This window comes from Vulpes vulpes, chromosome 5 (assembly GCF_048418805.1).
Source record: "Vulpes vulpes isolate BD-2025 chromosome 5, VulVul3, whole genome shotgun sequence".
Lineage (NCBI taxonomy): Eukaryota > Metazoa > Chordata > Mammalia > Carnivora > Canidae > Vulpes > Vulpes vulpes.
The window spans coordinates 106,556,253-106,569,505 of NC_132784.1; the positions used below are offsets into that span (position 1 = coordinate 106,556,253).

The 13,253-nt window shown below is 37.7% G+C and overlaps 1 protein-coding gene across 6 annotated transcripts in view; it reads left to right on the forward strand.

Annotated features, from left to right (window-relative positions):
* The window catches only part of MARK1 (microtubule affinity regulating kinase 1), a 319,041-nt gene that overhangs the window by 251,730 nt on the left and 54,058 nt on the right, over positions 1–13,253 (forward strand). For all 6 annotated transcript variants that reach the window (XM_072759558.1, XM_072759560.1, XM_072759559.1 and 3 more), the window contains one exon: positions 825–878. Coding sequence is in view for 2 of the 6 variants with exons in the window: in XM_072759556.1 (XP_072615657.1) it covers positions 825–878 (54 nt within the window). In the remaining 4 variants the exon portion in view is untranslated. The remainder of the gene's footprint in view (positions 1–824; positions 879–13,253) is intronic.

A 13,253-nucleotide genomic window follows, 5' to 3' on the forward strand; every position in this document is an offset into this window, starting at 1 on the left:
CTGCTTCTGATAAATTAGGTATAAATATGTATAAAGTCACCCACTGACTTTTGTCTGTTTAGAGATCATATTGTACCTACGGTTGAAAACAGATGTTTTTCTCAGGTAATAGGAGAATTGGGTTTCTAAAATCCCATGTGTTTTAAATTATGTGTATGTATATAGCAAAAATGTGTGTATTTAATAATTATTACTAATATTTAATAATTGGTATAGTAAAAACCAAAAAACAGTTAATATTACCTCATTTTCCTGGATCCAGTTAAGACATTATGAAGATCTCACTTAGAATTTGTTTTTAATAAGTTTTTCTTTAGCTCTGTACCAGTTAATTTTAGTCCTCTCTGCCCATTCTGGCTCCAGAAACTGTTCAGACACAGGCTCTATTAGGCAGAGACTTAGATTTAATCCATTTGGTTAGTCTGCTGCTATAAGCAAGCTCTGGTGTTTGAGTTCTCTAATCATTTTATTCCCATGATACTTAAACTACTGAAAGCTTGTAGGCCTCTTCCCTCTGATAATTGTGACTTATTAAGATCATAAGTAAAAGATTAAGATACCAATGATTTTTACTTTAAAGGGGAGAGACGTGGAAAAAATTCTAAAACTGTTGTTTTATTGACTCAGAATCAGATATGCTAAAGAGTTAGGTCAATGGAATAATACATCATAAGACTGCCAGATTGTCTCAACTTTATCATCTAGTTATGTGAACACCAAAGACAACTAAATTACATTTAGTTAGGAATGAAGACTTTTTACAAGTTTTTAATCCATCAAAATACGTTTTCTCAAATATATAGTTTAATGATTCTCTTTTTCAGGTTGCTGTGAAAATAATAGACAAAACTCAGCTAAATCCTACCAGTCTACAAAAGGTATTTAATTATTTTAATAGTAAGTAATTAGAATTTGAGTTTATCAACATATGGTATTCTGTGAAGTTAGTTACCCTGAATTTCCCATTAGGTAAAATTTTCATCAGTGTATGAAGACATGATACATAAAACATAATTATATTTAATAATATTTCAATTATATTTATCAAGTAGTTGTTTGAGAAGTATCTACCACTCAAATGCATACACCATATGAAAGGAATTTATGCCTTTTAATTCAATAGAATAAAAATTTTTTTTAGAATAAAATTTTGTAACAACTGTTTCTAAATACTCAGGATTCTGCTTTGTTTAAAAACCTACTTATAGTTACTATTATCCATAGGCGATTTCCTTTTATTGCTTCACTTGCGTTTCTTCCTTCTTCCATAGGAACTAGTCCCTCAGCTAACATAGAGTAAAAAATTTGAGCACTTCTTCAAAGAGTGCAAATAAAAAACAGGAGGAGGAAAAGGAGTTAGGGTGGAGATTGCCCTAGTTAAACCTGGGAAAGCTATTTCAGATTGCTTCATTATTTATGTTGGAAAAGTTTCTCAGATAAACATTTTAGCACATTAAAAATGAAGCAAATATTTTAACACTTAGGCCATATATGTTAAGTTTGTATATGACGAATTAGTATAGGATTATGGTTTTTATTAGACTGTAATAGGATCGTGGTCACATATGTAATTGTGACAGATAATTTTGAGTTCCTAAAACAGAATCTGAATGTAAGAACTTTGTAGTATAATGTGTTTAACTATACCTTCTGTGACTTTAGTATTAAATTAAAAATTTGGATCTTTGATATCAAGGCTTTCCCACTTGGCTCAGTTGCCAGATAACTCATTTTATGTATTTTTACTCCGAGATCGGTCTTTGTACTACTTCCTGAGATTCCTTTTAAATTTGACAATCAATGTAACTTTCATAGCATTGATATTTCTGATAAGGGAGAACAAAATGTTTGCTGCATTCTTCTTTTTCTCTATGAAATCGTATACCTTATGGATGTCTTCTGGGAGAAACTTCTAGCACCAGTCTGTTAGCTAATCATGATGTAGTTGTATGAGTTACAAAAAGGCATCCCCTCTGGGCAGATAAATTATCCAAAGATGCTCTTTTTTCCTCGGCTGGCACCACAGTGGAACATATTTTGCCACCCCTCTGCCGAGAATCTTTTAAAAATGCACAAAGTGCTTAACTGTGCCCAGTGGCCTTGTCCATCACCCATCTGGCTTTTCCACTCTTCCTCCATTAATCTGTGAGTTGCTCTGGTAAACGGAGTGATTTTAAGTGACATTTAGAACTACTTGAGGCCTGTTTTGCTGGTTAGATACACAGTAATATGACCCCCACAATGCCTTTCCCAAAGGGACCCAGAGAAGGCTGTAGAACCACAGTTGCACTTGTTGAAACATGCAAATGCGAAGCTGAATGTTGCTTTATTTATCTGAATAACTAAAAACTGTACTTGATGACAAGTAATTTCTGTTGTAAATTCTGCTAATGTTGCTGATGAAGTGTTGCTTTTCCAAATAGGCATATAAAGAATGATGGCAATTTTGTTTTCTTTAATCTATGAAAATCAAGGAAAGCTCGACATTCACTAAATGTAGCCTGTACACTGTGTATATGTCATTTTTTAAAAATAATTTTCAGTTATGCTCATAGATTTGCTCTCAGTTAAGAGTTTTGAAAATAAACAAACAACAGATCAAGGTTTGGTTAATTCCTATGCATTGTAGAACATTCAACATTTGGCCAGTAGGATCTCCCAGTCAGTCATATCTAAAAAATAATAATAATAATGGAAGGAGAAGTAATCTGTTTGTTTTCCTTAGCATTGACAGTGAAGTCCTATAGGTTAGAAATAACCAAATATGTTGTCCATGTCATAGATGTACTTATTAAAAAGCAGATAATGATAACATATATTTGAAAGAAGGATTCATTTTAATCTCGTTTCCAAAAGTGTTTCATTAAATCTTATTCTGGATTTAATCTGAATTTAAGCTGATTCCCATCCTTTATGTTCTCTTCTGTGTGCAACATATTTATAAGAAATAGTACTTTCCTTTGCTAACATCAGTGATAGACAAAGTAACCTAAATTTGATATCTCAGCTGTTCAAACCTTCTAAACTATAAAGCTCTCAAAAACAGTTTGGTCTTCGAAATTGTTAAACATATTTGGCTTCGAAGTTGTTCAAATAATATTCCCATGTTATTTGTATCACATGTTTTGAATTAATGATATCCAATTTAATGAGTTTACATCATTTAAAAATTATTTGAGTTCGATGCTGTATTTACCTCTTCTTCTTTGGGCCATGAGTCTCACCTAACATTTTAATTAGTTTTTTGGGATATGGTTTATGAACTTAAAAGATCCTGGGGATCTTTTAAGCAGTGTGGATCTTTTAAGCAGCCTATTCATGTTGGAAGAAAAGCAAAACAATGAAGCAATTTTATTTATAGTTCATGTCTCGAAATGTAAGATTAATTACGATTTTCTCAGAAATTACACTAGGTTTTTAAACTTCGATACATTAGCTTATAAATGGATGACAAAGTCTTGTGTTAGCTGCTTTCAGCTATTAGCCATATGGGTGCAGTTTATATTCTGCGTATTGTTTATTAATTTGCATTCACATTTTCTATTGTTTCACTATGTTGCATTATAGTCCCAATTCACAAAAATGGCTCAGTGGTTCTGAAGTGATTTGCTGAGTAGTAAAGTCTGAAATGAGAATGGAAATAAGACTGCTATACCTCAGAATTATGTCATTAAATAATAAAGAGGGCTGCAGCATTACACTGACCTAGACTGCGTATCTGTGCTAGGACAGTGGTTTTGTACAAGCGAGGAAAGTACAAACAACTTTCAGTAACTGACATCTGACAATTAGACTTATTAAGTGAATAATCTGTTGACTCCTAATGTCTGCTATGTTATTCTTTGTGTAAAATATTGTCAAATGGTGACGTAAGCTATTTAAGCTTTGGTGAGAGGATGCCTGGGTGGCTCAGAGGTTGAGTATCTGCCTTCGGCACAGGGCGTGATCCTAGGGTCCAGATCAAGTCCCACATTGGGCTCCTCGCAGGGAGCCTGCTTCTCCCCCTGCCTGTGTTTCTGTCTCTCTCTGGGTGTCTCTCATGAATAAATAAATAGGATCTTTAGAAAAAATTTCAAAATTACATAAATTTTGGTGAGTTTTCAGCTAAAGCCCAGCAACCTCTCTGGTAAGCTAGTTAAGTTTTCCAGACCTTCTACAAAATAGTTTTTGCCATGGTGACTACAGGTGGAGAGGAAGACAGAGCCATGGGAGCAATATTCAGAATTAAATTTCTTTTAGCAAATGATCAAGAAACCAAACTTGTAAAAGCAAACATAATTATTGACACATATTTTTATCAAGGAGAAAACCAAGGAAGCTCTTTGGCAGTATTCCTTAACAAATATCTCTGCTGGACATATGTTGAAATACCAGTTACATATGCATGCTTTATTGCATATTTCACTTTATTGTTCTTTTCACATGTGCAGGCCATTTGAAGGAAAAGTCTTGACCAATTCTTTTGTGTTTTGGTGAAAATCTAAGTGATAAGAGTTATTAGCATTTTGTGAGCTGGGTTGTAGACTGCAAAAGTTGTCTTCGAATTAGTAATGATGAAACACCAGGAGGGCCCTTTTTGAGAGAGTGTATATGGGGGCAGTAATTCTGCAGGGACTGGTACTGCCATGTGAATAAATAAGATTATACCTAAAACTCGGTATTTCTTTTGCCATGAAGTTAGTGGTTAGCAACACACCTCCCTGATCTTGATTTGGCTTTGAAGGAAATATTGAAAACAGATTATCATGAAATCATGGCTATCAAAAGATGTCTCTTTAGTGTACAGTGTGAAGAATTGGTGGAAAGTATAACTTTCAAACTGAAATATGATGGATTTTGAGGGAAAAGGTGTTCCTTTCCTTTAAAAGGTGATACCAATAATTTTAATGTATAGCCAGAAATTTGTTGAAGATAACTAGATTTTCTGGGGGGGGGGGGGGGGGAAACTGTTTCATGTAATCCATTGACCAAAAATTTTATGTTTCTAAACCATGTTGACCCTCTCTTGTTATTGGAGAGAAGGCTCAATGACCAATCATTTGGCACGTTTAACACACAAATGCTGCATCCAAATATGAAAGATACTTTCCAGAGCAAGCTAATCAAAAAAGTATATTAAGAATCCATTTGCTATTATCCTTCCAATCGAAACTTCCGGTCTTCCAACTTTTCAGTGTGATAAGATTAGCAGCCTAGACTAGAATCTGTCTGAGAGCTGTACATAATCTTCAGGGAGAAATATCTTTGTAAGGTAATCAATTAGAATGTCGCTGACACATCATCTGATGCTGGTTCCTTTCTCCAGTCAATCTATGATCATGACTTAGGGTTTTTTAACTCAGTAGAAATGAAAATTTTTTAAAAACTTGAAATGGAAACTGTCTTATGGTTCAGGCTAAGTGCCACTGAGCCCAGCTACATGTGTTCATTAATTCTTAATCTAACAAGAATTTATTGAAAGAAGATTGTATTTCTCCATATATTTTCTTCTATTTTTTTGGCTCCTCCTTTTGTGTTTGTGTAGAGTCATTGTCTTTTTTATCGGCCTTGATGTTAGAACCCCGCAAAGCTTGGTCCTCTTTTCTTTCTATATTCGCTTCCTAGGCTGTCTCAGCTGTGGGCAGAGTCACAAATTTATACCTTCAACTCAGACCTCCCCTAAGTTTTCTTGTAATCTCTCAAAGATAGCCCAAACTTTAAATGTCCAAAACTGAACTCTCCATCTCTGCCCCACTTACTCAGTACCTTGCCCACCTGGTGCTCTTCCAGCATCCTCTCTCAGTGAACGACAGTGTCCTCAAGTTGTGCAAGCCAGAAGCCTAGAACAATTCTTGACTCTGCTCTTCCTTATTCTCACCCTCTAGTCTGTCCTTGAGATGTGCAGATTTTGTCTTAACACGTCTTTTGACAATGCCTGCTTTTATCTTTTCCCATCACGACCACTCTAGACAAAGCTACTATTCTCTCACCTGTGGACTACCCCAGTAGGCTTCTAGCTGGTCTTTCTCCATCCATTTTGCATCCCTCCACACACATGCACAAGCACACACACAGTTTAAAAAGTCATCAAGGATACAAAATACCTTCATTTAAACTTTTAGGTGGCATTCCATTTTTGGTGTTGTGGAAATCAAATTCATTAGCAACATGTGTGAGGCCCTACCTCCTCTTCCACTTCTTGGCCCACCAGTTCCCCACAGCCTCTGCCCTGCCTCATCTCCTGTTCCTCCAGCTTCAGTACTTTATTTCGTCTGCTGCTGGTCGTACTCTTCATCCCAGCCACCAGGCCTTTGCATCTCTTCACCCCAGCCTCCACTTAAGGCACACCACCCCCTTCACTTAATTCTTACTCATTCATTTATCACATTTCAGCCCTTAGAGACCTTTCATCAGGGACTCCTGTGCTGTCTCCCCAACAATGTTAAATCTCTCTGCCCTTCTTAAAATTAAGTACTCATAACCAAGGATTACTCATAAAGAATTGCTTTAGTTTTTATTTATTTTACTCTTGACAGTAGTTTTGTTTCTCATTTTTGTTTTTTTAAAGATTTTTATTTATTCATTCATGAGAGACACACACAGAGACAGAGACACAGGCAGAGGAAGAAGCAGGCTCCATGCAGGGAGCCCCATGTGGGATTCGATTCTGGAACCCCAGGATCACGCCCTGAGCCGAAGGCAGACGCTCAACCGCTGAGCCACCCAGGCGTCCCATTTGTTTGTTGTTTTTGATGCTTCTATTCTGTCTCTGACTCTTAACACCTCTATTCTAATTGCTTGGCCTTTACTGGATGTAAAGCATACATCTATTTCTGTATTCCCAAGAAACTACAGAATATTTATGGAAGTGTGGACACGGAAGAATTTTCTCTTGGAAATGGAATTGGCTAGGAATCTGCATCACCTCTGAGCTTTAGACTAAACCACCTGACTGTTTTGGGTTGTGGTTTTGTTTTTGTTTTGTTTTTTTAAGATTTCTTTGAGAGAGAGTGTGTGAGTGAGCTCAGGATGAGGAGAGACAGAGTGAGAGAGAGAGTCCTGCAGCAGACTCTGCACAGAGCATGGACCCTGACGTGGGGCTCAGCCCCAGGACTCTGAGATCATGACCTGAGCCAAAACCCAGAATTGGCCACTTAACCGACTGCACCACCCAAGCGCCTCTCATTAGGCTGTTTTAAAAGTCATATTGTCATTTTGTTATTTGAAGAGTCATACTCTTATTTTTTCCTAAATTGGGCAGTTTGTTGACATAGTAAACTGGCCTATTTATAATTTTTGGATGGGGACTTCGAAATGTCTTTCCCATTCTAAAAAAAAATTGCTTTCTTATGACATTTGTTAGACTAAACTGTTTCATGTCTAATTTTTTTTTAAGACATAAAATATTACAGATACAGCTAAAGCCGTATGCATTATTTCTGGGTTCTATTCCTATATTTTCCTACCTGGAAATACCTGCTGTTCTGAATTTGATCTTTCTTATTCTCATTCAAACTAAAGACACTTTTCATATGTGTATTTCTATATTATTTATTTTTAAACCTCTTAACCTTTTACAACTTGCTTTTTTCACGTAACATTGTCTTACGGTCTTAGTCATGTTAGCCTATATAGTCTAATTCATTTATTTTCACTACTGTAATTGCATACCACTGTATAAGTATTATACATTTACCCATTTTCTTATTAACAGATACAGTATAGTTTGTGTATTTTTGTTGGTGGTTATGTAGATTGTTCCTGGTGTTTTTGTGTCTCACTTTTTTTTTCTAGATAGCTTTTCGCTTTTGCTGTAGAAGCAGTGCTGCAACGATCATTATTGTCTTTGTCTTTTTGTGAAGATGTATGTAAAAGGATATATCTCTCCAAGCAGAATTGCTAGGCTGAAGGTCATGCATATCCTCAACTTTACTAGATAATGTCAAATTGCTCTTCAGAGTGGTTGCACAGTTTGTACTTCTGCTAAAACTGTATGAGATTTACTGTTGCCCTGCATTTTTGCCAACATCTTATATTATCAGATTTCTTAATTTTTGCCATCCTTATGGATGCACTATGGATGGTGTTTCCATCATTTCTAATTTAAACTGTTTTTGAATTTGATCTATTTTATGTTTAACATCTTCTGTCTGAAATCATTTGCTATCTTAAATAGTACATTTATTTTGCACCAGCTTGAGCTCAGAATTGAGGCCTTGGGAAGGACTCAAGCAATATAAAATTGGTACCAGTTTATAATAAATAAGAATCTTATAATCTTGTAATCTATCTAGATGATAGATTACTTGGGAAAGTGGCACAGCTTGTCATTTAAAAAGCATTTCCTTCTCTTAACTTTGCAACAAACAGTTGACTTATCAGTTGTCAAGGTTGAGAAGAAATACGGAATGATCATTTTATTATTTTAGTTAGAAATCATCTAATATATATTCATTTAATTGTATTCAGATCTCTTTTTTCCAACTACCATTTCACGGGATAAACTTAAGAAATTCACTTATGTTGTTATTCTGCTATTAGCAATAACTTTGTAAAATATGTGGTGTGTCTATAAGATGCATGAAAGCTGAAAAAAGGAGTGAAATGATGATCCTAGAAACTTAAAAGCTGAAAGTTTAATTTATAGGTTTCTGTTAATAAAGTCATGTCATATATAAAATCCCTCAATAGATGGGCACCTCTGAGGGCATCTAAACGTGGACCCAGCATTCTCTTGGAACTGAATGTCACTTGTAGGGTAAAGTGGTGCCCACACATCTCATCAATAGACTGGTAAACAGCTATCAAAGATAAGGATAGGATTTTTACAGAGATTACGGTGAAGGCAAAGAAGGGCTCTTGCCCCTCACTAAACCCAAATCAGAATCAAACACTGGAAAGGCCAAGAAGGCTGTGTGGGAAGGCACAAGAAGATCTGAATGTCACCCTCCTCCTGTTCTCAGTGGCTGATGACAGCCTAGAAGAGCTCTCCCAACAGGAACAAGCCTGAACGCTCTGCTTTTGTCAAGTTCCCTGTGGCCCCAGTGTTGTTCTGCATCTGTTTCAAGGCCAGACAAGCAGTGAAGGTGTCCTATGACCTTGATGAAGCCAAGAGCAACCCGGTGAGCGGGTCTGGTGGAAGGAAGATAATGTGCATTTGACTGGCCCCTGACTACGATGCTTTGGGTGTAAATAGAACGAGGATTGTCCAAGCCATGTCCACATGGCTACTTCTAAATAGAACAGATTTTCCCACCTTCAAAAAAGAGAGGCGAAAGGAATAAAAGAGGTACGAAGGAAAAGAACAGTTAAGAGGAGAAACAGAAAATGCTCATAAGTGAGGCAAATACTGATGAACACTAATGGGGTTTGACTGACCCTGACCTTCAGCCCTAACCAAAAGGACTGAATTGGGAAGTACATCTCTGTCTTGTTTACTCACTTCAGTTACCTGGCACAATGCCAAGAAGGAAACAATCCAGGCCTCTGAACAACTAGAATAGCTGTCATGAAGTCTCAACAGTAAAGGCCCCTCCTGCCTCATAGAGAAAACTCATCTCAGGCCTTCACCCGGCACTCATCTCTTTAATTCAACACACAAAATAGGAACAAACTCTGGCCTTAATTTCAGCCCACAGCAAAGCTGAAGTAGTAAGTTTGGAGAGTGTTAGTGAATTTGGAGCATTCCTGCTAAGTTTGAGAATGCTATAACATCAGGATGTCACAGTTTGAAAATGAACAAGAAAAAATGAACTAATAATTAGAATCAGAAATTCAAATAGTAGTGTGGGACTACCTCATGTATTTGCAAATCCGTTTTCCTGGCTTGTATGTGACGTATGATACCTACAGTAATCGACTTTTTTTTTTTTTTTTTTTAACAATAACTGTCCTTCTCAAAGTAAACTTCTTAGCATGGTCTAAATTTTCAGCTCTCCTTCTTCCCTCAAACTTCTCCACCTTTCCTAAGGAAGAGCAACACTGGTAAGATTAACACCGTTGCTGATAAAAGTTTGCTTTGGGCTAAGAGATCGTGTATCTTTGGCTGTCTGTCTGTCTCTGTCTCTCTCTTCCTTTTACTTGGGTAGCTGTTACAGAGACTCTGACATTAATTAGTCTTGTCCCTTTCCTGTGTGCATGGAGCCAGCTGGAATATTGCGGTTTAGGGAAGGGATGAAGGGAGTCATGAAGAGGAGGAGACATCTTAGACCTTTACTAAAGCCATGTGCTACTGTTGAGTTGGCCCCAATTCTCTGGATTTTTAGTGTTAATGACCCAAATCTAGCTGACAGTTGAAGTGTTTCTTTGGGAGGAAGGGTAATTAGCGGGTCAGGATATTTCATTATCCTTGGTCAGTATGCCCCTTAAAACACACTAATCACTTCTTCAATAGCAAGCACTCTTCCTCTTTCCACAACTGCCTATCATTTTTAGCCTACACACACCCAACCCACACAGACCCATTCATGCTCTTGCTTATTGTGTTTTTTTCCACACTCGTTGTCAGTGATAACTGAAGGAGAGGAAACTAAGGATAGAACAATATATTGAAGACATCTTTGAGATACAATAACCCAATGGCTGTGTATTATTTTTTCACCAGAATAAAAAATTACTTTCTGATGAGAACTTTGGCCCTTCCTGTAACTGTTTCTCTGGCTTCATCTATCCTCAGATGGCAGGACAGTAGCCTTCTACTCAGGCACGTTTTTGTTAGGCACCCCAATTTTCACAAGATAATTTTATTTTATTTTTCCACAAGATAATTTTAATCCTCTCTCTTAGCTCATCTCTGTTCTTGGAAGAACAGAATGGCTGAATTCTAGGTTTCAGTCAGGGACTGCATTCACAAACTCAGTGCCGCTCAAAAACCCAGCTTATGAAATAAACAACCAATCAAAAACCAGTATTTATGGACAAATGCTTGAAGTATATGTAGTCTAGCCAGTTTGCTTCCAAGAGTAAACTACTAAATTTGCCAATAATCGCATAAAAATTAATGAGAATAAGCTCAAGATTACCCATGTGACAATACTGTTTCCACTCTTGTAGTCTGATGTGCTTTCTTGAGGCAGAAGAAAAGGAAGAGGAGCTGGAATTAGAGTTGGTGTAGCATGTTCATGCTGTACTTCCTAGACCACCTTCTGGAAGTACCTGTGCCAGTGAGAAAGTAAGGTGAAAGCCCTTTTCCACATGCAATAAGGAACTGTTAATGGGAAAAGTATATTAAAAGGAGGAATTATTTAAAAATTACATTGACATTTAACATTTAAATTAAACAAAATGCATAACCATTAACCAGTCTTTTCACTTCAGGCCAAACTTTTTTCTCCCCCCTCCTAGTTTGGGTCTGTTGATTGACATTCAGCTTTGTTTATCTTGCACAGATCTCACCCATACCACTCACATTTGCTGCTATTTCCAGTTTTTGTTTTGTTTTTTAGTTTTTTAAATATTTATTTATTCATGAGACACACACACACACACACACACACACACAGAGGCAGAGACAGAGACAGAGACAGAGGGAGAAGCAGGCTCCATGCAGGGAGCCCAATGTGGGATTTGATCCCGGATCTCCAGTATCACGCCCTAGGCCAAAGGCAGGCGCTAAACCACTGAGCCACCCAGGGATCCCCTGTTGTTTTTTAAGTAACAAAGGGAGGATTTAAAGACACCCAGGAAAAGGAGCACCTGGATGACTCTGGTTGAGTGTCTGCTTTTGTTCAGGTCGTGATCCCGGGGTCCTGGGATTGAGTCCTGCATCGGGCTCCCTGCAGGGAGCCTGCTTCTCAACCTCTGGCTATGTCTGCCTCTCTCTCTGTGTCTCTCATAAAAACATAAATAAAATCTCAAGACAGCCAGGAATGATCTGAGAGAAAACCCCTAGATTTTCTTTTAATCTTTGACATTTATCTTGCCAACACTTAAGTGGACAGCAATTTCTTTAGCAGATTTTATCTAGTATTATTCAGATTGGTTTGTTCTGTTAAACAACAAACTTTAATTCATTGGTTTATGTAATGTTTAATTGTATTGGACAGACTTAAGGCAATCCCCAATGACCCTCACTTCTGGTGTTCACACTTTTATATAATTCGTTTTCCTTGAATTGCAGGACCTCTAACCAATAGAATATGGAAAAAGTGGTGCGATTTCATTCCCATGATTACATTATGTTAGATAAGACTGTCTTGCCAGCCAACTTGCCCTGGAGATTATCCTTGCTGGCTTGATAATAAGGTAAATGGCCATGTTCAAGAAGCCTGCTTGGCAAGGACATGTGAACAGTCTCTAAGAAGTAAGGGTGGCCTCCTCTCAAGGGCGCACAAGAAGCCGGAGTCCTCAGTCCTATAGCTGCAGCCTAGGTTAGGTTGGAAATGGATTCTTCCCCAGTCAGGCCCCAAGAGGAGAGAGCAATACCTTGTTGGAAGCCAGGGGACCCAGTGAAGCCCTGACCAGAAACCATGAGATGATACATGTGTGTTGTTACACCCTGAGTGTGTTCTAAGGAGACTGCCCACCCAGAACACCCGAGATCCCACCGGAGAGCTCCACTCCTGCTGTCAGTCCTCAGAAGTCCAGGCAAGGAGAGGGGATAGTTAACTGGATTCCAGTGGCTAAGGCCACCCCACTCAGGCCAAGACCCTCCACCTCCCTGACACCTACAAGGAAGAAGTGAGGGTATGTGACTTCTGGCTCCCTCTGCTTGGGGCCTCCAGGGCTACTCATGGGAATAAGCCATTCTCTGATGTTGCAAAGTAGAATCGACAAGGTATTTGATGAACAATCCATGTTCACTATTATCCACAGGCATCTGGTTTTATTGGAGATTGTAACAGGCTCAAAAAAATTGACTTGAAAAGACTCAGGAAAACAAACAACTGATTAAAAAACTGGTCAAATGATATGAACAGGCATCTCCTCAAAGAAAATCTATAGGTGGCAAATAAGCATATGGAAAGATGGTCAACACCATCTGTTATTAGGAATTGCAAATTAAAGCAACAGTGAGATACCACTACACACCTATTAGAATGTGAAAATCGAAAACACTGAGAACACTGAACACTGCTAAGGATGTGGAGCAGCAAGAACTCTCATTGCTGGTGGGAATAAAAATGGTAGACGGTTTGATAGTTTGGAAGATAGTTTGATAGTTTCTTACAAAACTAAACATACTGTATAATCCAGCAGTCAGACCTACACAGGGTTTATAGCAGCTTTCGTCATAATTGTCAAAACTTGGAAGTAATCAAAATGTCCTTCAATTG